Raw genomic sequence first — 19,657 nt, forward strand, 5'->3', positions numbered from 1 at the left:
GCCCCCAAGACACTGTGCCAGGTGCCTCCCCACTGCCAGCGGACGCTGACCCACTGGTACTTTATGAGGAAAGTTTATAATTGTAAAATACACGTGAGGTAAACATCGGCACTTCAACCATTTCTAAGTGTGCCGTTCAGTGGCAATTAGTACACTCGTGTGATGCAGCCTTTGCCACCGTCCATCTCCAGGATTCTTCACCGTCCCAATCTGAAGCTCTGTCCCCATTAAACACTGACTCCCCATGCCCCAGAGCTTTTGACTTATGTTCAGCCCCTAGGAGATGGGAGCTGCAAAGAGCCCAGCCGCTGTGCCCAGCTGTACCCGTGGAGATTAGTGAAGGGAAGGCAGGAGTGGGCGGCAGTGTGCCCTGACCAGAGCCAGGGGGTGAGGTCTGGGGCCACGGGCATCCCCCCCAACCCCACACGATGCTGGGGGAGTGTAAGCTGGTTGGGTCTTTACAAACAGCCGTCAGAACCTTAAAAGCTACGGAGGCTGTGGGCTCACAGTTGGGGAATGGCTAAGTGGACAGCATGTGGTGTGATGTGGTCACGACACAGCTCCGGATGCCCAGCCACGTGGAGAGTTGCCTGAGAGATGCCCCTGTAAGCAGGACCGTGCACTGTGGACAGTAAAGTGGACAGCCTTTAGTAGCCCCCTGTAAGTGCTAAGACCCCCAGGAGGAAGTGAGGCCCAGGGCAGGTATGTGTCTGAGAATGGGCTGGGTGCGAAGGACCCGGCCCACCTACCTCCTGAATACCCTGGAGGCCCCCAGCCTAGGATGATCATTTAAAGAAAGGAAAATGGTCCCAGATGGCCGTCCCCACCTAGTCCACTATGGGCTCTCAATGCCTCTACAGCTCTGGGCCCATCCAGCTTGGGTGGGTGGTAGGCGTACCCCCAGCTCCCTGCGCTGGGCCATGGCTTGCTGTCCAGCATGGGCCCTCAACCTGGGGTGCCTTGCTCTCTACCTGGGTCCCCAGCCAGCCCTGGGGACACCCACAGCTCCCTAAGCCTGTCTCTGGGGACCCTGGGGGGCCAACCCCATCTACACCCAGCTGGCACCCTGGATGGCATGGAGCAGAGAGGGAACAAAAGAAACCTTCAGAACTTGTAAAACCGTCCTGAGTCATGTAAATTACTTGTCAATTTCCTGCTAATTAAAGCAAGGGGGAAGAGTGTAGCTAAACCTAATTAGCTCAATTTCCAAAACTAAAGTGTTCTTGGGTGGGGCTCCACCACAGCACTGTGAAAGCCGGAGGCCACCAGCCAGTGAGTGCTCCTGGAAGCCAGTGGCCCACACCCTGGAGGGGGTCGCTAGCTGTGGCTCCGATCTCTGGGGCTGGGACCACCTGCTTGCTCCTGACGCACTGCCAGCAGCACACATTGAGGCTGCTGTGGGAGTTTGAGGCACTCAGCCCGAGGCCTGCGGGGCTCTGTCCTCTGGGCAGCAGTGCACCTGGCCTCCAGCCCCGAGGAGACTTGGTTCCCTGGGAGCATCCAGCGTCTGTCCCTACCCTTGATGGGGCTGGGGAGCTCTCCTGGCCCTGTCTGTAGGCGGGGTCTTACTTGCACCAATCAAAGCTGGCCAGCCCTGGGCTGGGCCAAGGCCTTCCCTAGCCCTGCCTGGACAAAGATGCAAGATGGGCTCCAGGACATAGACAAGCTGAGGTCACAGAGTGGGAGGCTGTGAGAAGGGGCTGGGGACGGCGGTGGAAGGGCAGGAGGGCTGGCCACAGGCCCGCCCCCAACCTGCCTCGCAGGGTCACCTCTCTGGGGTCCCCTTCCTTCTGTGAGACCCTTCAGGACTCTCTCCTGCTTAGCTGCTGCCACCTGAAGCCGACCCCCACTCAGAGCCCTGATCTTGGGGCTCCTTGGGCTCCCCAGAGCTGCTTCTGTCCTTATCCACCCTCCTTACCCAGGTGGTCCCTCTCCTTGGCCTGGGTCAACCTCTTAACCCGCCCCTCTAGCACTGACCCCCCACCATGAATGTCCAGTCACCCCTGGGAAGGCAGGTCCCCCAGTCCCTCTGCATGGAAGCTGAACTCACCCCTCCCCTCCGAACTGCTCCTCTGCAGATGCGCCGCCCTCCTACAGCCTGGGCCACAAATGGGGGGTGTCTGGGAACCCCCTGACCCTCATGCCCATTTCAGGTCTCCCATGGGATCCCATGTCCCCATTCAAGTCCATTATTTGTCATCCGAACGCAGTAACTAACCGAAAAACCTCTCTGCCCCAGCTTCTTGGGCACCACCCCCAGAAGATCTTTATAAAATGCAAATGAGACGTCACCCCACCAAGGAAAATCCTGGAGACAGGGCACCAAGGCCTCAGGCCACTCCCCACACCTGTCTCATCTCCAGGTGGCTACATCTCCCACAGGCTCCTTGAGGCTGGGCCTCTGCACGCAGACGTGTGAGTGTGTGTGCGCATGGCGTGAGCATGCCCTCTTCACGGAATGCCCTCCCCATGGCTCCACCAACCCCGCCTTCTCATCAGCAAAGCCTCAACCTCAGCATCCCCTCTCCAGCGACACCTCCTGCCAACAGGGTAGATGTTCCTCTGTCTGCTGGGGGCACACTATTGCCCCCCTTCCCTGCTGCCGCCCCCACCCCCCCGCCACCCCTCCCCTGCCCGGTCTTGACCTCAGGCCCAGGTGTGGGGTGGGTCCTGGGCCTCGTGTTGCCTAGCTTGGTGAGGCACAAAGTACAGGCTTCTGGGGGGCCTTCCCTACTCCCACCCGATGTCCCTGGGACCCCTGTTGGGGCGGGGCGGGGGGTGCTACAGCAAAAGGCCAGGTGCTGAGGGACCCAGGTGCCACCCCTCAGGGCCACGGTTGTTTGCAATGCTTCCATCTGAGCCACGAGAGCTCAGGGAGCACGGCTGTGTTTTCAGCCAGCTCGCCTGACCCCGGCATGTAACCTGCTGCTTGGCTGTGGTCCTGGGCCCTGCAGTTCAAAGTCTCCAGCGGCCTGAGAAGCAGGCCCACCCTCCTCCAGCCCCTATCCCTGCCGTGGCCTGAGACCTGGAGGTGAGGGTTCACCCAGGCTGGCCACCTTTACCTGGCACCCCAGAAGCCCCCAGCCCTGCCCTCCACCCCTCCAGGATGACCTGTGCCCCAGGCCCCACGCGATCCCTCACGGCCCCACACCAGCACTTGCCTTTTTGGGTTCCATAGAAACGATGTTGCCCATAGAGAACATTGCTGTTTCCATGGTGATCCAAGTGGCTCATGGGTAGGAAGGTAGATGCCAGACTCCCTGAAAATCTGGGGTACCCTGGAGCTAGAGAAGCAAGGAGACAGCTGTAGAGGCACCTCCAGGCCCCAGGCTCGCACCCGCCCTGACCCCAGGGAGGCGAGAAGCTGGCGGGTGGCCCGGGAGCGATGCCCCGTGGAGCCTGGTGCGTGCAGCCCGCCGGTGGGAAATCAACCCATCAATACATCATATTAACTCTGACTCGACTAATACCATCCCTCCGGTGTGGCACAAATTGAATTGCTGATGGGCTGGGGAGAGAGTGGAGGATGGAGGAGGGAGCCTTTGATTTCTCACCCAGCAGCACTTAGCAGTGCGGGAGCTTTGAGGCAGGGCAACAAAAGGGGCTCTGGAGAGCGTCTTGGGAGGAGGGAGACGCGGTGGTCACACACAGTGGACAGAGGCCCTTGCAGCCCTGGCTGAGCTTCTGGCCAGGAGGGGCAGGGCTGGACACAACCTGGGCCTGCACCATCCATAGCCTCCAGGTGAGCAAGCAGCTCTGGGGTCAGTGACCCACACCCCGCGGCTGACTTAGTTGGGTGTGACAGGCTTCTGCCTTGCTGGAGGCCGCAGGTATGGGGCTCTCCACCAGCCGGGCCTCCTCTGTGCTGTGAGATCTGCAAAAGGAGCTGGTGCCCAGCCGTGGCAGCATCGCCCCCAGGAGAGTTCCCTGCATTGGTCCCTAGCCTGAGACCCTCCCTGGAGCTTCCCAGTCAGGTCAAGCAGGCCCCTCTCTGTCCCTCTGAGGGGCCTGGACTTGTCCTCCTGGCCTGGCCCTGCCCAGCACAGGAACACCAGCCACACCCTGGACCTCGCTCTGGCCACCTGGGACACGCACCCTGCCCCCCAGAAGGGATGAAGACAGAACTAACACTTGGCCGGGGAGGCCCATCTAGGCACTGACGTCCTGGCCAGGCACATCCAGGGGAGGTGTGTCTGCTGGATGCCCAGAGCTACCAGCCACTTGGAATGTGGCTCCTCACAGCTGGTCCTTCCCCACCAGGCCCAGCAGTGAGGGGGCAGGGATGGGTGGAGGGCCTGCAGCTGGGATGGCCGAGTCGGCTGGGCTGGGGTGGGCAGGACGCTGTCTTACTCCACAACTCATGCTTTGAGCTAATGCTCTGAACGTTTTCCCCATGGAAAATGAGTCCCAGAAGAGTTTGTCTTGGGGACCCCATGATTGTCCCAAGAGTGACCGGCTGCTGGGAGCGGCTTCCCACCTGACTTCTGGGGCTCCTGGGCTTTGACGAGGGAGTAGGAATCACCGGGTCTCCCCAGGGAGCAGTGGCCTCAGGGACAGGGAGAGGGAGGGGCTGGAGCAGGGCCCTGAGGCAGCAGTCCCCGAGGGGAAGGCGCGGGTCGCAGGGCAAGTGTTTGAACAAGGTCATAACTGTGCCTTGAAACAAGGGAGCTGTGAGCCCCATGCCTGGGGAGCAGGGGTGCCAGCACCCCACTTAGTGCATCATGTCGAAGTTACGGACGAGTCTGAGTCAGCGAGTTCCGTGCGAACCTGCTCATTAACTGTTTTCCAAACTCCTTTTAGGACAGGAGCCCTTTGCTGTTTCAGTGGAACTCCTTGTGGCAACTCGTGGCCTCACGCTCTGCTCCACTCCACAGAATACACGAGACAAACACCTTTCCAGAAGGGGAGGCTCAGAGCCATAGCACAGACCTCCAGGCCCCCAGGCCCTCAGAGGCCCGGAGGCCGGCCTGCCATGTTGCTGCAGCTGTTGAGATGGAGAGTGAAGGCCAGCTCTGTCTCAGCGCTGGGGGCATCTGTGGGGGCATGGGGGGCAGCCCTGGAGCTCACCGTGAGCATGGGGGGCCCAGAGGCCCCTTGGCAGGTCTGAGGCTGAGGGGGAGCTATGCCAGCGTGGGTGGGGCTGTGGAACCCAGCTCAGAGGTAGGGATGGACGAGGAGCCCCAGGAGAACCACTCAGAATGGGAAATGGGCAGGCATCCAACAGGGACACTCTGGGATGCCCCAGGATCAAGGCCCCCAGTCCAAATGGCGCACCCTGCACCCTGCTCCTGGCAGCCCCCTCGGCAGTAGCCACCGTTCAGCCCTAATAACGCAGTGTCATGTTCTCTAGCCCAGGGGATCTGAGGTCAAGCTCTGGAACGCTATCCCCAAGAGGTGCTCCACGCAGAACACGGCCCATGCCAGCCCCATTCGGAGGCTCTCCACCAGCGTGCATGTTGTGAGAGCTCTGAGAAGTCCCAAGACGTCTCCCCACTGGGGGTTCACATCCCAGGCCCATCTGAGGACGCAGGGAAGGTGCCCACCGCCCCCCAGGCCTGTCCCCCCGCAGCCCCCTCCTGCGAGGGCACGGCTGAGTTCGGAGAGCCTGGCCAACTGGCCCGGTTTGTGTGCAGAGACACATCTGGAGCAGATGTTCCCTAGATTAAACGCAGCTCCTGGAAGACTTGACAAAAGCCGAGAGCCGGACGGGGGTGGGGGCGGGCCGGGGCAGGGGGGCTGAGGCCTGTGTGTGTAGTATGGGGAGTGGTTAAACCACCACAGCTGTCCTCCTTTAATTGGCTGCTGTTAAATGTTTTACGGGGCCTCGTTTTGGTAAACAGAAGTCTGTAAATTCCTCCTTCCCAGACGCCGTTTCCCAGGCACAGACCCCCATGACCCCTCGGGAGGTCTGGGCCTCCCGCCCACCCGCCCTCCGGGGAGCAGGCATTCAGCTGGCCAAGTGGTGGGCTCCTTCCTGCCGCACCCTTTGGGGGCAGTGGGAGGGCGATGGCCATGCACGTCCTTCCACTTCTGACCCTGAGATGGTGGCCAGGGATGAGGGGACAGAACTCTACCAGGGGCCCTTCCCCCATCTCCAGCCTGCCTGAAGCCCCACCCTCTGGGACCCCAGAAGGGGAATTAAGGTTCAGGGAGGAAGGAGGGAGCAGCTGGGGGAGACGGAAGAAGAAGCAGAGGGGGCATGGGCCAGGGCTGAGTGGGGCGGCCGGGGCGAGTGTGAGGAAAGAGGCCCGGACGGGTGGGTATCTGGGGTGGGGGGCAGCGAGGGAGGAAGGGGAGAAGTCCTTCCAGCCCAGCCACAGAAAGGACCCTTTCTTTTCCCAACAAGACTGTACTCTCTGAACTGAAGAAGAAAATAAAAAATGATTTTCCTGAATCAGAGCAGCTGTTCTGAAACCAGAAGCCAGGGCCGCTGCGTCCAGCCTAGGAGATGCCTGGTTCTCGAAGGGGCTTCTGCAGAGGAGAACGTGGTGGTAGTGTGGGGCTCTGGAGAGGGCTCAGGGAGCAGGGGACGGGTGTCAGAGTTCCTCTACCCAGTACTCTTTCAGGAGTGGTGTGGTCCAGAACCCCATCATTCCCAGGCCCTCACACCCCTTGAGGTCGGGCTACTGTGATCACCCCAACTGACACACGAGCCCACGCTGTATCCCTGGGCCCTGCTGCCCTCGGAGCCTTGGAGGCCCCTGGTGAGCTCCGGGGAGAGGCCCTGGGCCTCAGGGAACACCTCACTGAGGATGCCCCCCATCCTGGCCCCACGCTCTGAGTCGCCAGGAGGCAACCCAATCCTGTGACGTAAGTGGCAACGGAGGACAAAAGGTTGACGCCATCAGCACCTAATGAGGTGCAATGAAGTGGAAGCAGTCTTGAACAGGGCAGGGACAGCACAGACCAGGTCCTTGGGCTGCTGGGACGCCCCAGCACCCCGCCCCCAGCATCCCCTATGGTGGGAGTGTTCCTGGCCAGGTCCTGGGGGAGGGGTGCATGGCCAGCCAACAGAGGACCAGAATCCCCGGAGCGGGGTGGGGGTCAGGGGACCTCCCACCACAGGGTCCCTCGAGATCCCCACCCCCAGGCCCACAGAGCTCAGTGCAGACACTGAAGGCTTAGCAAACTCTTCCAGGGGCCTGACGCACAGGGCTCTGATCACCCCCATGCTACCAGGGTCCTGCCCCAGCTCCCTGTATGCACACCCACGAGGGCAAGGCCTTCTGCAACGGATGCCCCCTGCCCCCCATGCCACCTTGACAAAGACATTGCCACCTCTCTGGAGGCTCCAGTTGCTAGAAAGTTCTCCCCACCACTGAGCCCTGAGTTAAGGCCAGGGGCTGCCAGCAGGGTTCTGGCATCAGGTCCCAAGGGCAGCTGCCCACAACATGACTGGCTGAGCCCCCAACCCCTGGGACCAGGAACCATCCTTTTACATAGCCAGCCATTCTGGGCAGGCTCTGGGAAACCCGGATCGGACCATCTCAACTACCCATCTCCTCTGGGTCGGGGCCACCCTCCAGGGCTCAGCAGAGGCTAAAGCCCCTCTGGGTAGAGCCCCACCGGACCACGCCATCCCCCCACCCATGTCCTGCCAGCCCTGACAGATCCCATCCTTTCTCTACCCACAGCAATCCCCGCAGACACCTAGGCAAACCACCCTTGCTCCTGGGGCCCTGCACACTCCTGTCATTTTGAATTCTGCCACACGTGCCAGGCTAGGGGTCCCGACCCAATGCCCAACACTAACTGGGTGCTGGCTCTCTCCCATGTGACACCCCTTTCACTCAGGGTGCCAATGGGTTTCGACTGTGGTGCGTAAGACTACTAAACGGTGGTGACCACCCAGAATGCTGGATGAAGAAGGATTCTGAGGCTGCATCCACATGCAGTTTAGAAAGTGCTGCGATTGACTAATAACGTCTGCCCTGGGTGCAGGAGGGGCATTGGCAACAAGTTGCGAGGACGCTTGCCACCACCTCTGCTCTAGTATCTGAAGTGGGTAACCTTGCAACAGCCCCCTCCCCACGGCCTCCCTCTTCCTTGCCAAACACTCCAGCTTCTGTCCATAAGCCCTCTCAGGCTTACAGTGGTCAGAACCCGTGGGTGTCCGGGCCGTGCATCGGAGTGCAGCTCCCAGGACCAACCACCCTGGGCTTTGCTGGGAGGAGCCTAGCGAGACCCCTTCTGGGGCTGAAGGTGGCTTTGGAAGCTGGGCCCCTCAGGGAGTGGCCAGGCCTCGGCCTCTCACAGTTGGGGGCTGGGGTAGGGGCCCGAGGGGGGCCCAGGATGATTCCTGCCCCACCCCATCCCATCACGCACATACACTGACCCCCAGTCACCCCAGGTTTGGGCCTGGCAGCCTTGGTCTGTTCCCAGGCCGGGAGGAGTGGCTCAGAGCCGGGGGGAGGTGCCAGGCTGCCGCGGGCACCTCTGGAACAAAAGCAGCGGGCAGCTAGCCCAGGAGCCAGGCGGTTGTGGACAGTCCTGGGCTCCTGGCACGTGCTGCGCAGGGAGGAGCTGGGCTCACGCCGCACAGAGCAGAGATGCAGGGCTCGGCAGCAGTCCCTGCGAGGGAGCAGGGCCTGCGGGCTGGGGAGGGTTGGGTCCAGGGCTCGCTGCAGGACTAAAGATGGAGAAGATAACAGACTCTCAGAGCTTGGAGCTGGGAACAAGCTGGCATGACCTCCCAAACCCTCAGGAACACCCACTCGGCAGCTCTGACTGCCAGGGAGCTCAGCTGGAGGGAACCCTTACACCGCCCCTGCCCAGGCCTCCTGCCCCTGGCTCCGCACTCTGCCTTCTTGCACGCTGCAAGCCTCGCCTCCCCCCGCCACCACCCCGGGGTGTCTATAAGATACGGGGCTTGGGGCCACAGGAACAATGCAAGCCAGCCCCACGCCCAGATGTGACACCAGGCCTCTCCCCAGCCCTGTCAGGCCCAGGGCTGCCCACACACACTCCTGCTGCAACGTCAGCCCGGGAAGGCACCACGGCCCCCGGCCCAGCAGTGGACAGTTGCTACAGGGGACCTGCAAGGACAGAGGGGTCCCCGGAGGCTGGGACCCTGATGAGGAGGCGGGCTGAGGCAAGGCCAAGTGAGGGGCCAAGGTCACAGGGAGGGCTGGCCCAAGAAGGCTCTGGAGGGGGTCAGAGGTCCAGACGGGACAGGCCTCCTTCTGACTAAGATGAAGCTGGCGGGAGAGGGCCTGTCTGGCAGGGCAGCCCTGATCCCCACATCTGGATCTGGGTAGCTCGGGCCCTTCCCCCATGCTGTCCCAAGATCTCAGAGGAGCCAGCTGCTCCCACTGACCCAGCTCCTCGCCTCCAGCATGGGCAGGGACAGGTGGGCAGAGTGAGGGGTGCCGCTTAGACGTGGGGGCATCTTCACCGGGCTGGGGGGCAGTGATCGTCAGTGGTCCTGTGGGGGCAGGTTCAGAGGCCATTTCGGCCACCAAGAAAACTGAGGCCAGGAGAAGGGGTTGGAGCTGCCAGGGTCTGGGGGAAAAGGACCAGGTCCAGGGCAGGGACCTGCCTCAGAGAAGGGCTGGTGGAGGGCTCCTCTAGACGGTGTCACCACACACAGATGGTGACACTGGCTGGGACCTTTGTCCCTCACACAGACATGCTCCCAGAAGCCCTGGTGAGCCCTGAAGCCTCAGAGGGGACAGAGGGGGACAGAGGGACAGCTGACAGGGCTCAGGGAAGCTGGGGCGCCGGGAACAGCAGGGGGTGCCCAGTGGCTCTTTGGTGCAGCCCCTGCCCCCACTGGAGGTCAGCCCAGCCTTGGATGGAGAAGTGGCTGCCGGGGCGGGTGCGGCTCTGACAAAGAGGCCAGGCCAGGCTAACGGCCAGCGCTGGCACATGTACCTGCTGCCTCTCGAGGCTCCCCCTCCAGGTGGCACAAGAGACCGTAAGTAGCCCAGGCTGTGGGAGCACAGCAGCTCCGGCCCCCATCCCTCCCCCGCTGAACCCCCAGGAACAGAATCCCCTTTCATGGCCCTGTGGGTGGTCCCACCAGGCCGCCGGGGGTGGGGGAGGGGGGGAGGGGGCCAGGCTTGCTGACAATAGGACCAGCTGTGCTGCACCCCACCCCCGCTAGGACCCACCCAGGACAGGCTGGCTGGACACTGGTTCACCCCTGCCTTGGGCCAGTTCCGCCGCCCACCCCACCCCAGGCCCCAGAAGGGAAAGTCTAGCCTCTGGCAGGACCCCTCACTTGGGTGAACCTGGGGGGCCAGGAGGCCCGAGGGCTGCACAGACGAGCTCTGCCCCAGGCCAGATGTTCCTGGGCGGCTCCTCCAGCTCCGGGGTGCTTCTCCTGCACCACAGCTGCTCCACCAGGGAAGCAGGAAGCTCTGGCCCCTGCTCTAGCAGTTGTCCCACAGATGGTGGACTGGGTCCACCCACGGAGAGCTAGGGGGCCCTGCCTGGAGTGGAAAGGCGCCTGGGCCCATACCCCTCCTGGCCCCCGCTGACATCCCCCGAGCCCATCCTGGCCTCCTTGCCCTTAAGCTAAGAGCCCCTTCAAGGGCCTAGCCCTGACCAGCCCCAGGCTGGGGAGGGGGCGGCAAGCAGGCTTTGCCAGGCACCTGTCTTCCCACCCATCCTGGGGGTGGTGAAAGGATGAGGGTGAGGTCAGACCTCTGAGCAGCCCGCCCAGGCAGCCCACCGTGCCTGCCGGCCCCCGCTCTCCAGCCATGTCGCGTGCCCCCCGCCCACCTCTCCCCCCTTTCCCCTGAACACACACGGCAGAGAAACAGGCCCCGGCACGCAGGGAGCCAGCTGGCACCCAGTCAAACTAGCAGCCCGGCAAGCTGCCAGGGCAGCCCGCCAGCAAGCACTGCCACTCGGCCCAGCCCCGCCCGCCCGCCCGCCGGCCTCTACGCCGGGAGCTCACAGCGAGGCAGCCACACCACGTGGCCTGTCGGAGCGAGGCTGCAGAGGGCGGAGGGCAGGGGAACCCCGTAGGAAGGGGATCCCAGGCTGGGCAGCCTACCCGGAGGCAGAGAAGGGGGGAGTGTGAGGGGGAGACCGAGGCACAGGCCTGGGAGGTGGTGTGGTCCCCAGGACAGATGCACTAGCTACCTCAGGTGGGACCCGGCAGGCTGGGGTGCTCTCCCCGGGGGCTGCTGCTCTCCCACACTCATCTTTAGCCCCGGATGGGCCCTGCTCCCCACCCACCCCGTGTTCCAGAGGCTGTGTGGAGGTGGGAGGCTCGGAGGCCCCATCTGCTTCCCCTTGTCCTGCATCCACCAGTGTTTGCCCACTGAGCCCAGTGCCCCACATGCGTGCCCTCCCCCGTGAGACCGTGGGCACGTCCAGCCTGAGGAGGACCCGGGGCTGTTTCAGGGCTGCTCAGACTGCCCTTGCCTCGAAGTAGCTGCCTCCCCAACATGCAGGATGGGTAGGGTGGGTAGGGGGCCGGCACAGCCAGGGTGCTACCCCCACGCTGGTCCCATCCCACTGGGTGGTGACAACTGTCACTGCCAGGTGGCTCTGAGGCTGTGGCTGTGGGCGGCGGGGTGTCCCACAAGCAGCTCCGCCAAGGCAGCCGTTGGCCGGGGGAAGTGAGTGTCTGGAGGCCGTTGAGGGTGCCATCTGCAGGCTGCCTCCCACCCGCCTCTCCCCAGCAGTCCCCAGAGGGGCAAGACAGGGGCACCTTCTCCCCGGGCCCCAGGGCAGGTGGCACTGCCCACAAACTGCCCTCCTTGCCGGCAAGGTCCCCAAGGGTGGGCCAGAGCGGCGGGGGATATATGTCTCCTGACGCAGACCTCTGCCATCCCGACCCTGACCAGGGGCCACCGTTGCAGCCAGCCTGGCTGTGCCCACACACCTGTGGCTGGGCCAGGGCAGGGCAGCGGCCGTTACTTCGGTCGAGGTGGTCCCACGTGGCTGCTGTGGGTATCCCCTGCCCTCGCCACAGCAATCGGCCCTCTCCTCCCTCCCACAGACGTCCTGGGAGCCAGATGCTCCCACCAGGGCCAGGAGTGGGCCTGACAGCCACAGAAGGCGGAAGGGCTGGAAAGAGCAGGGGAGCGAGGGGTGCCACGAGCTTGTGGGGTCCACCCACAGCCGGCCCAGGAAGCCCTGAACCAGGGCCTGGCACTGTTGCACCAGGTCTCCCCCGGGGAGGCTGCTAAGAGGCAGGGGTGGGAAGCAGGCAGCAGAGGTGTCTCGGCCAGGGAGCCTGCTCTGCCCACCTGGGTCCTCAGGGCCAGCCCGGCCTCCCCTCCACCGGGGAGGAGAACTGCTCCTTATCGCCTGCCCAACATGTGCGCTCCACACGGCGCTTAAAGCCCAGATTATTTTAACAACTGTCCCTCACTCGTCACCTGTCCTGTTTGGAAAACAGCCCCTTTCTTGTTGCACAAAGAGAAGTTTCTCTCGCTCTCCAGCAGCACTGGGCGCTAATCTCCCCGCCTGGAACGCGGGTGGCAGCGGGCGCGGTGTGTGGGTCCACGTGTTCTGCAAACACAACGCCCGCTGCTCAGCAGTCATTGAGTTACGGCGGTGCCGGTGCCAGGAGCGGAGAGCCCTCTGTGCCCGCTGCCAACTGCAATTACCTCTCCGTGTGCCAGCCGCTGTCGGGTTTAACCCTTCCCACGCTGTGGTGGCCAAGCCAATACCAGGAACCTCGGGTGGGGGACACTGGGGCCCAGGGCCTCTGCCCACGTCACAGTGCCCAGGGGCTGAGCGGACAGTGGGGAGCTGGGCGGTGCGGAGCTCTGTCCCTCTGTGGGAAAGCCAAGGGGAGCCCCAAGGTCCTAGAAGGGTGTGCAGGGGCCCTTCTGCCAGCTACGAGGACTGAGACACATATGAGGCACCTACTGTGTGTACGAGGCTGCAACCAAGGGGAGGAAGGGACCGGGAGGGGCTCTGTTCTCGGCCAGGCCCCCAGGGTGGCAGCTGGAGTCTGCTGACAGCTCTCTCCTCCCCACCCCTCCCTCCCAGCTGACACATCTGGAGCCCATGCCTCCCCGAGTCTAGGAGGTGGGCGCAGCCCTGCCCGGCCGGCCCAGCTGTGTTCCACATTTCCCCGGCTCCCCAGAGCCTTCCTGGCCCCACCCCCTTCTTCCCTCTCTGACCATCTCTGGTGCACATCTGGCCAGGATCACTGACTGGCGAGACTGGCCCCCTGTTTCCAACCAATTACCACCTCCCCCGTGGGGGCCTCCTCAACAGGGAGGCAGCCCCTCGCCAGAGTGCTTGGCACGGTCTGCCAGCTGACTCTTGCCAGCCACAGCGGGGGAGCCCTTTGCCTCACCACTGGCCCTGGGCACCACAGTCAGTGGCTCCAGCCGTGGGGTGCGGCTGGGAGCCCCGGCCCCGACTTACCTTCGTGGGAGTGGGAGAACCAGATCTGGGAGGTGGTGGGGTGGGAGCCACGGTAGGCCTGATCCGAGGGGGAGGGGTTGGGGCCACTGGGATGTGCGGAGGCCGCTGAGCCCAGGCTGCTGGTGAGGAAACTGCCCATGAAAGAGGAAGCCGGAGAGTTCCCCATCAGGCGGCTGCCGGCTGTGGACACAGGGGGCAAGAGTGAGTCTGGGCAGGGACAGCGCTAAGGAGCCCTTCTCCAGGGCTGACTATCAGGTCCCAAGCTCCCTGGGCTTCTGTCTTCAAACAGCCAAGAAGCCGAGGTGGGAGAAGCTGCCCGCTCAGGCCTCTGAGGCCCTGACACCCTCTTGTTACTGCAAAACCCCCAAGAATGGCACTTTTGCCGAATGACGCACCTTCACCCCCACCCCCATCAACCAGGTGCCACGTACTGTGGGCCCCAGGGCCTGTAGGAAACAGGTGGCCCTGTGGGCGGGCCTTCGACTCGGAGGCTCTGACTCTGACTCTCCCAGGCCAAGGCCTCTTAGCTGCCGGCAGACCTGCTAGAGTATGTACCTCCTGGATAGGTCCAGGACCAGCAGGTGCCGGCAGTCTCTGCCCACCCCCTGGGTGGCACTGGGAGGGCCGGCCTTTCCCCCAGGCAGCATCTTCAACCTTCTCCCCAGGTCCAGTTAACCACCTCATCAGACTGGGGTGCCCTCTCCCAGGTGACCAAGAAAAGAAACCAAGGCAGAGGAAGAGAGACATGCAAGAGGAGCCTGAGGATGGAAGTGTCAGGATCTGCTTTAACGCCCCCAGGGTTTCTCAGGGTCAGGCCCTGACCGGCGGCATCGGGATGCAGGCAGTCACTTATGGTCCAGGACACTCTTGGCATTTCCCCTGGCAGCCAGCCTCCGTAGCCTGTCCACGTGCACCCTCCGACACTGTATACCCTATCTGCCCAAGCCCAGTGGCCAAGGCCAGGATGATCAAGCCTCCCCAGGTTACCATGGCGACCAGGGGATTGCATAGGAAGGATGTACACAGAGTACTCTGCGCAGAGCAGCGCCTGGTGGGTGGTCTGGGCTGCACTGCTCAGCCCCCACCCCAGCAGGGCCCCCGGCACCTTGTCACCTCTGCTCCATGGGCAGAGAGCCTAGCTTGGGACCATCCCAGGGGACAGGGAAGTGGAACCTGGGGGCTCACCATCCCATTAGGCTGAGTGTAGGGGCCTGGCGGGGTTTGCAAGGGTTTTGGCGGCCCCAGGAGGCTGCAGGCCCGGCCCAAGGTGAGGCAGGGCAGCCGTTCCCCTGCCCGGGAGGCAGGGGGAATATGTGATGCCTCATCCAGCCTGGCTTGGCCCCGGGAGCTTCCCAGACACCCCGTGACTCAGCAGAGAGGCGGCACGGCCCGAAGCGGGGGAGAGGGAGGGGCTGCCCCGCCGGGACCCTGGCCGCTCCCCTCCCCTTCCCTCCACTCCCGTGCCGGAATGAGACATGTGGATGAGAGAGGCCTCTCCTCGTCACGGGCCTCAGAGGAAGTGTCTGTGAGAACTGCTGGGCACCAGGGTGTGAACTGACCTCTGTGGTGGGTATCAGGCCAAAGGGAGACCGTGAGAGGACCCAGGGGCAGGGGGCGAAGGTGCCCAGGAGCCAGGGACTTCCCAGACCGCAAGGCTGGGACTTCCGTGGGCCCCAGCCAGACCACAGGCATGTCCAGCCAGGGGAGGGGACTCTGGGCTGGGAAGGGAAGTGCTGGACTCCCAGGCGGGCGGGTAGAGCCTGCAGGAGATGGAGGGCGGCCCCTGCTGTGCTCCAGGGACCCTGGAGGCAGAGGGCCATGCCTGTGGGATGACTGAGGCCTCTTCCTGCCTCGCCCGGGCCCACCCCATGTCCCCCAGGCCTTCCCACCCCCGCACCCTCCCAGGGAAGTTCCTCCGCCCTGCCCTTCCCGGGGACAGTGGGAAGCAACTGAGTCCAGGAGTCGGTCTGGATAAAGGGTTTCTCCAGGAGCGTGGCCTGAGAACCTTGAATTCTCCCACACCACGGTGGGCGGGGGCAGTGGGCAGGCCCCAGGCTGGGTGGAAGAAGCAGCCTGGCGTTCCATAGGGCCCTTCCGGTTTGAGGATCCAGGGAAACCGAGGCTCAGAGGCGGCCCCCTCACAGGGCCTCCCACACCTGGGGGCCCTGCACGGGCAGCAGGCCACCTCTGCAGACCCACCACCCACACCCCCAAGGACCACCCACCTGGGGCAGGGGCAGGTAGGAAGCAGGCCTGAGGCCCAGAGGGGTGTCTGACCTGACTGGTCCCCTAAGCTGGAATTGGGGTGGGGGTGGGGGAGGCATGGGACTTCATGCCCTCCTCCCCTGGGAGACCGATCCTGGCCCTGGGTGGGGACTCTCAAGGGTGCCTGTTTTGACACCATCCCAGAAGGGGGTCCCACTGCATGGGAGATTTGCGGGGGGGTGCTGCAGCTCAGCCAGCCCCAGTCCCGACTCTACGGGGCAGGGGACAAACCAGTAACAGGCAGTTTCCTGCTGTGTGCCTACCTTGCCCCACGCCAGCCAGTCTCCCAACTTGGGGGACCCTCTTGGGGCCCTTCCTGAGTCCATAATGAAGGAACCTCTGTCCCAGAGTGTGGTAAGTGAGCAAATGGGACAGCGCTCCAGCCCCGCCCTCTGGCCTCGGTTCTGGGCTCTCCAGGGCCCCCCTTTGCTCCGAGCCTTCTGGGCTGCCCCTGCCACTCCACCTCTCCCAGCCTCGTGGGCAGCTTGCAGCCCCCTGTGTCCTGCCTCCGCCTGGGCCATTTATCTGGGGTGTCTTTTCCCTCCGTTTTCCTTTCATGTTGAAAACGGAAGAGGCTTGTCACATGAATATTATGTCTTTATGTCTTCACTGTAAGACGTTCAAGTGATAGACACAGCAAGGCAGGAAACAGAGGTCACGGGAGACCCCACTGCCCTGGGGCAGAGCCACACACGTACGTGTCCCAGGGACCACCTTCTGGGCACTCACCCACTCGCCCTGGTGGGAGACCTGTGCAGGTACCCAGGTGGCCTCTCCTCTGAAAACCCCAGCCCACGGCAGCAGCTCCTGCCAAGGGCTCTCATACTCTCTGACCAGCAGGCCAGCCCTGGGGGATGCACGCTGGGCAGGTGCAAAGACAACTCCCTGACGGGCCCCCCAGCCTGGGCCCTGCACGATGGGGCTCCATGAGCCTTGATCTGAAGGGGTCCGTTTCTCCCCCGCCATCCTGGGCTAGAAGTTTGGAAGCAGACAAAGTCCTACAGGCTTTGCTGGGCCGGCACTGCCATGGTGGGTGTGGGGGAGGGGACTGCTGGTACCCAGAGTCCCCCCATCCCCCCCAGCTGGCTCCTGACCCTCAGACAGAGCGTGCGGGCTCCTGTGTCACTTCCACCTCCAAGGAGTTTGGCCATGGCACCGTGCCCAGCCAGCAGAGGCGTGGGCAGACCTGGCTGCCACCTCCCCAGCCCCCGCCCGCCGACCAGTAGCCAGGCCCAGACAGAGCCTGAGCAGAGGCGGCCTGGGCCCTGGCCAGGGCTGGAGCTGCACAGCCAAGTCTGGCCGGGAACTGGGCTGGAGGCTTCTTTCCTCTTGGCAAGGTCCTTGCCCACGGAGTGCTGTGGTTAGCAACCTGGGAGGGGACAGTGGGAGCCCCAAGCAGCAGGGAGGGCCAAAGGGGCTTTCAGCTCAGAGCCCCCCGGGCCGGGAGCTCCGATCCTGTCACCATCTGCACTAGCCCTTCTCACGGCAAGGGCTTTATGAACCTTGTATCAATTCAGGTCTTCGCGATCCCAGGTGGCGGTCCCACCACGGGGCTGACAAAGGAACGGGCATCATCAGTGTTGGCCCCACGGCCCCAAGTGCCCGGGCTGGGGTTTGGATGAGGCTTGTCCACTCCAAGGCTGCCCTGGCCCCTCCAGTGAGCATGGTCACGGTGGCCAGTGCCCTGTATCCTCTGCAGGCTCTCATCACAGCGATCTGGCCAAGGTTAGCATCGTCTTGGGACAGGGACCCGAATGCTGTGTGAGGTGTCAGGCTGTGTGAGGCAGGCCATTCTGTACTACGCACCAGCCCCCAGCTGGCCATCCCCACTGCCTGGCTGGCCCAATCCAGGGTTTGCGGCCCCAGACACAGGGCTCCAGCCCCAACTCCAGCGCTGCCTCAGCTCTGCCTAGGACACCACGGAGGCCTGGCCCGGGTGCCGGGCTGGCTGAGAAAACCACTCCGGAAGCCAGAATGCCCAGGAGGGCTGGTCGACACCCCCCACCCACTGCCATGGCCCAGTTCCTCAGGCCAGGCCCCACCCCCGGAGGCCCAACCTTTCCCACGCTCCAAGGCCCAGACAACCTGGACCGGGAGACAGGCCGTACCTGGACCCTGGCTGTGTGGCTACTTCCCTCCCAGCTGCCCCAGCTGGACGGAGCCGGGCGGGAGTGCCCTGACCACTAAGCCCAGCCTTTGCTCACAGGGCCTCTATGTGCTGGCCGTGGTAGAGGCGACCGCACATGCCCAGGCAAAACCAGGGGGAGGGGCCTTCCTCTGTCAACCCGTGCCAGGCCCACCTGCTGCAGCCAAGACGGTCAACAGATGTTGGGCAGGCCCGAGGGGTGCTGAGGGTGTTCCTGCCTTGGAGCCCACGTGCTACCCCGGGGAGCCTCCAGTCCAGGGAGGGGCTGACTGGCAGCAAAGCCCCCAGAGCGCGAGGGGCTGGCACACCAGAGGCCAGGCCCAGAGCCCTGGACAGCCAGGTGCGCACCGTGCCTGCTCACCCCCTCTCCCTCCAGCCTCCACCTTCATGCCAGGCTGACAGAGGGACAGAGAAGGGCCTCGGAGAGCTGGGGAGAGCGAGCGGGAGCGCAGAGCTACAGCAAAACGAGCATTTGTTTTGACTTAAGTGAGCTACCTTTTCTGGAAACGGTGAAACTGGTTGTAAAAAACAAAAAGGGCCTCGTTGCGACGGCTGGCGGCCGCTGCTGAGAGGCAAGCCCCTTCCCAGGCTCTCCTGATGCTTCTGGAGGCCCAGCTGACAGGCTGCTGGCACCGGGCTCCCCAGCTCTGCGTCTGGCGGCTGCACCCTCCGCTCGAAACAGCTCCCGCCCTCCTGCTCACACCTGCTCAGGCTCCCCACGGCCTCCAGCCCCCTGAGGCCATCCCTGGGTCTCCCTCAGGACACCAGGGGCGGCCTGCCTAGGAGGCCAAAGTGCCCCTCCGGTGCTGGGCCAGGCTCCAGAGGGAGCGGACTGGAGAAGAGGAGGCAGGAAGGATAACAACCCACTGTGTGGACCCGGCCCACATTCCTCTCATTCCAGGAGAGGGAAGGGGAGGGAGGATGTCCACCCTGGGTGTCCGCGTGGACGGGGGGTGGAGAAGCTTCAGTCCAGCCTGCTCGAAGGCAGGTGGGTGTCCATCTGTCTGACCACCCAGGAGCAGAATGGGGGGAGGGGGACAGGGATGGGGATACCAGGCCCTGGTGGGAGGGGCCGCTTTGGACTGCCCCACAGGAAACCCAAAGTGGCCACAGCAGGGGTCACAGAGGCTGCACCAACCACACCACCGGCCACCAGACCCACTCTAGGTGTACACGAGTTTGCAAGCTCAATTCCTGATGCCACCAGGGACGTTCCCTGCTGGGCTGGAACCCACCAGTGGCCCAGGCGTGAGATACTGTGTGTGCCTCTGTGTGTGTCTGTGCACAGGGGCACAGAGGCAGCGAAGGGACTACGTGTGGGCACTCAGGGTGTGTCTGGGTGTGTGTGCATGGCTGAGCGTGCATGTGGGCAATGGCCGTGCACACAGGCACAGACGTGCATGCGGGTCTGCGGCAGAGGCTCCGAGGGTGCACTCTGGACGTGGGTGTGCACGCCTGGCTCCAAGTGTGCGCAAGGTGGTGACTTGTTCTTGTGTGAGGGAGTCACACACGGGCTGGGCCGGCCCTGAGGGATGCTGCTTCCCAGGGTCACGCTGCCACCAAACCGGTCTCCTTCCTGGCCCAGGCTCTGAAAAGGGCTCCTGGCCTTTAATTCTGTCTGATGCCTGTGGTGGCAGGCGAGAAACAACAGGACACTCCCCCCGCTCCTTCTCCACCCTGGGGGGCACATCCAGCTTACTCACGGTGGAAGGGGAACTCTAGTCTCAAGCCTGTACCAAGCTGCGGCACCAAGACCCCCGACCCCCTCCTGCCTGGGAGTCGGCCCCCTCCCCAGCCCAGCTGCTCAGCCCCCAGCCACCTGGACCTGAAAGTGGGTCCAGCGGTTGTGTGGATTCTGGGGGCAGTTGGCAGGTCACGTGGCTGGGGCCATCTCCCCACAGACAG

The 19,657-nt window shown here is 63.7% G+C and overlaps 1 protein-coding gene across 7 annotated transcripts in view; it reads right to left on the minus strand.

Annotated features, from left to right (window-relative positions):
- BAHCC1 (BAH domain and coiled-coil containing 1) overlaps positions 1-19,657 on the minus strand; it is a 57,921-nt gene that overhangs the window by 23,128 nt on the left and 15,136 nt on the right. For all 7 annotated transcript variants that reach the window (XM_032616811.1, XM_032616814.1, XM_032616815.1 and 4 more), the window contains 2 exons: positions 13,342-13,521; positions 3,162-3,284 (listed from right to left, as the gene is read on the minus strand). In XM_032616811.1, coding sequence (XP_032472702.1) covers positions 3,162-3,284; positions 13,342-13,521 — 303 coding nt within the window. The remainder of the gene's footprint in view (positions 1-3,161; positions 3,285-13,341; positions 13,522-19,657) is intronic.

The sequence above is a fragment of the Phocoena sinus genome, chromosome 20, assembly GCF_008692025.1.
Source record: "Phocoena sinus isolate mPhoSin1 chromosome 20, mPhoSin1.pri, whole genome shotgun sequence".
In the NCBI taxonomy this organism is placed as follows: Eukaryota; Metazoa; Chordata; class Mammalia; order Artiodactyla; family Phocoenidae; genus Phocoena; species Phocoena sinus.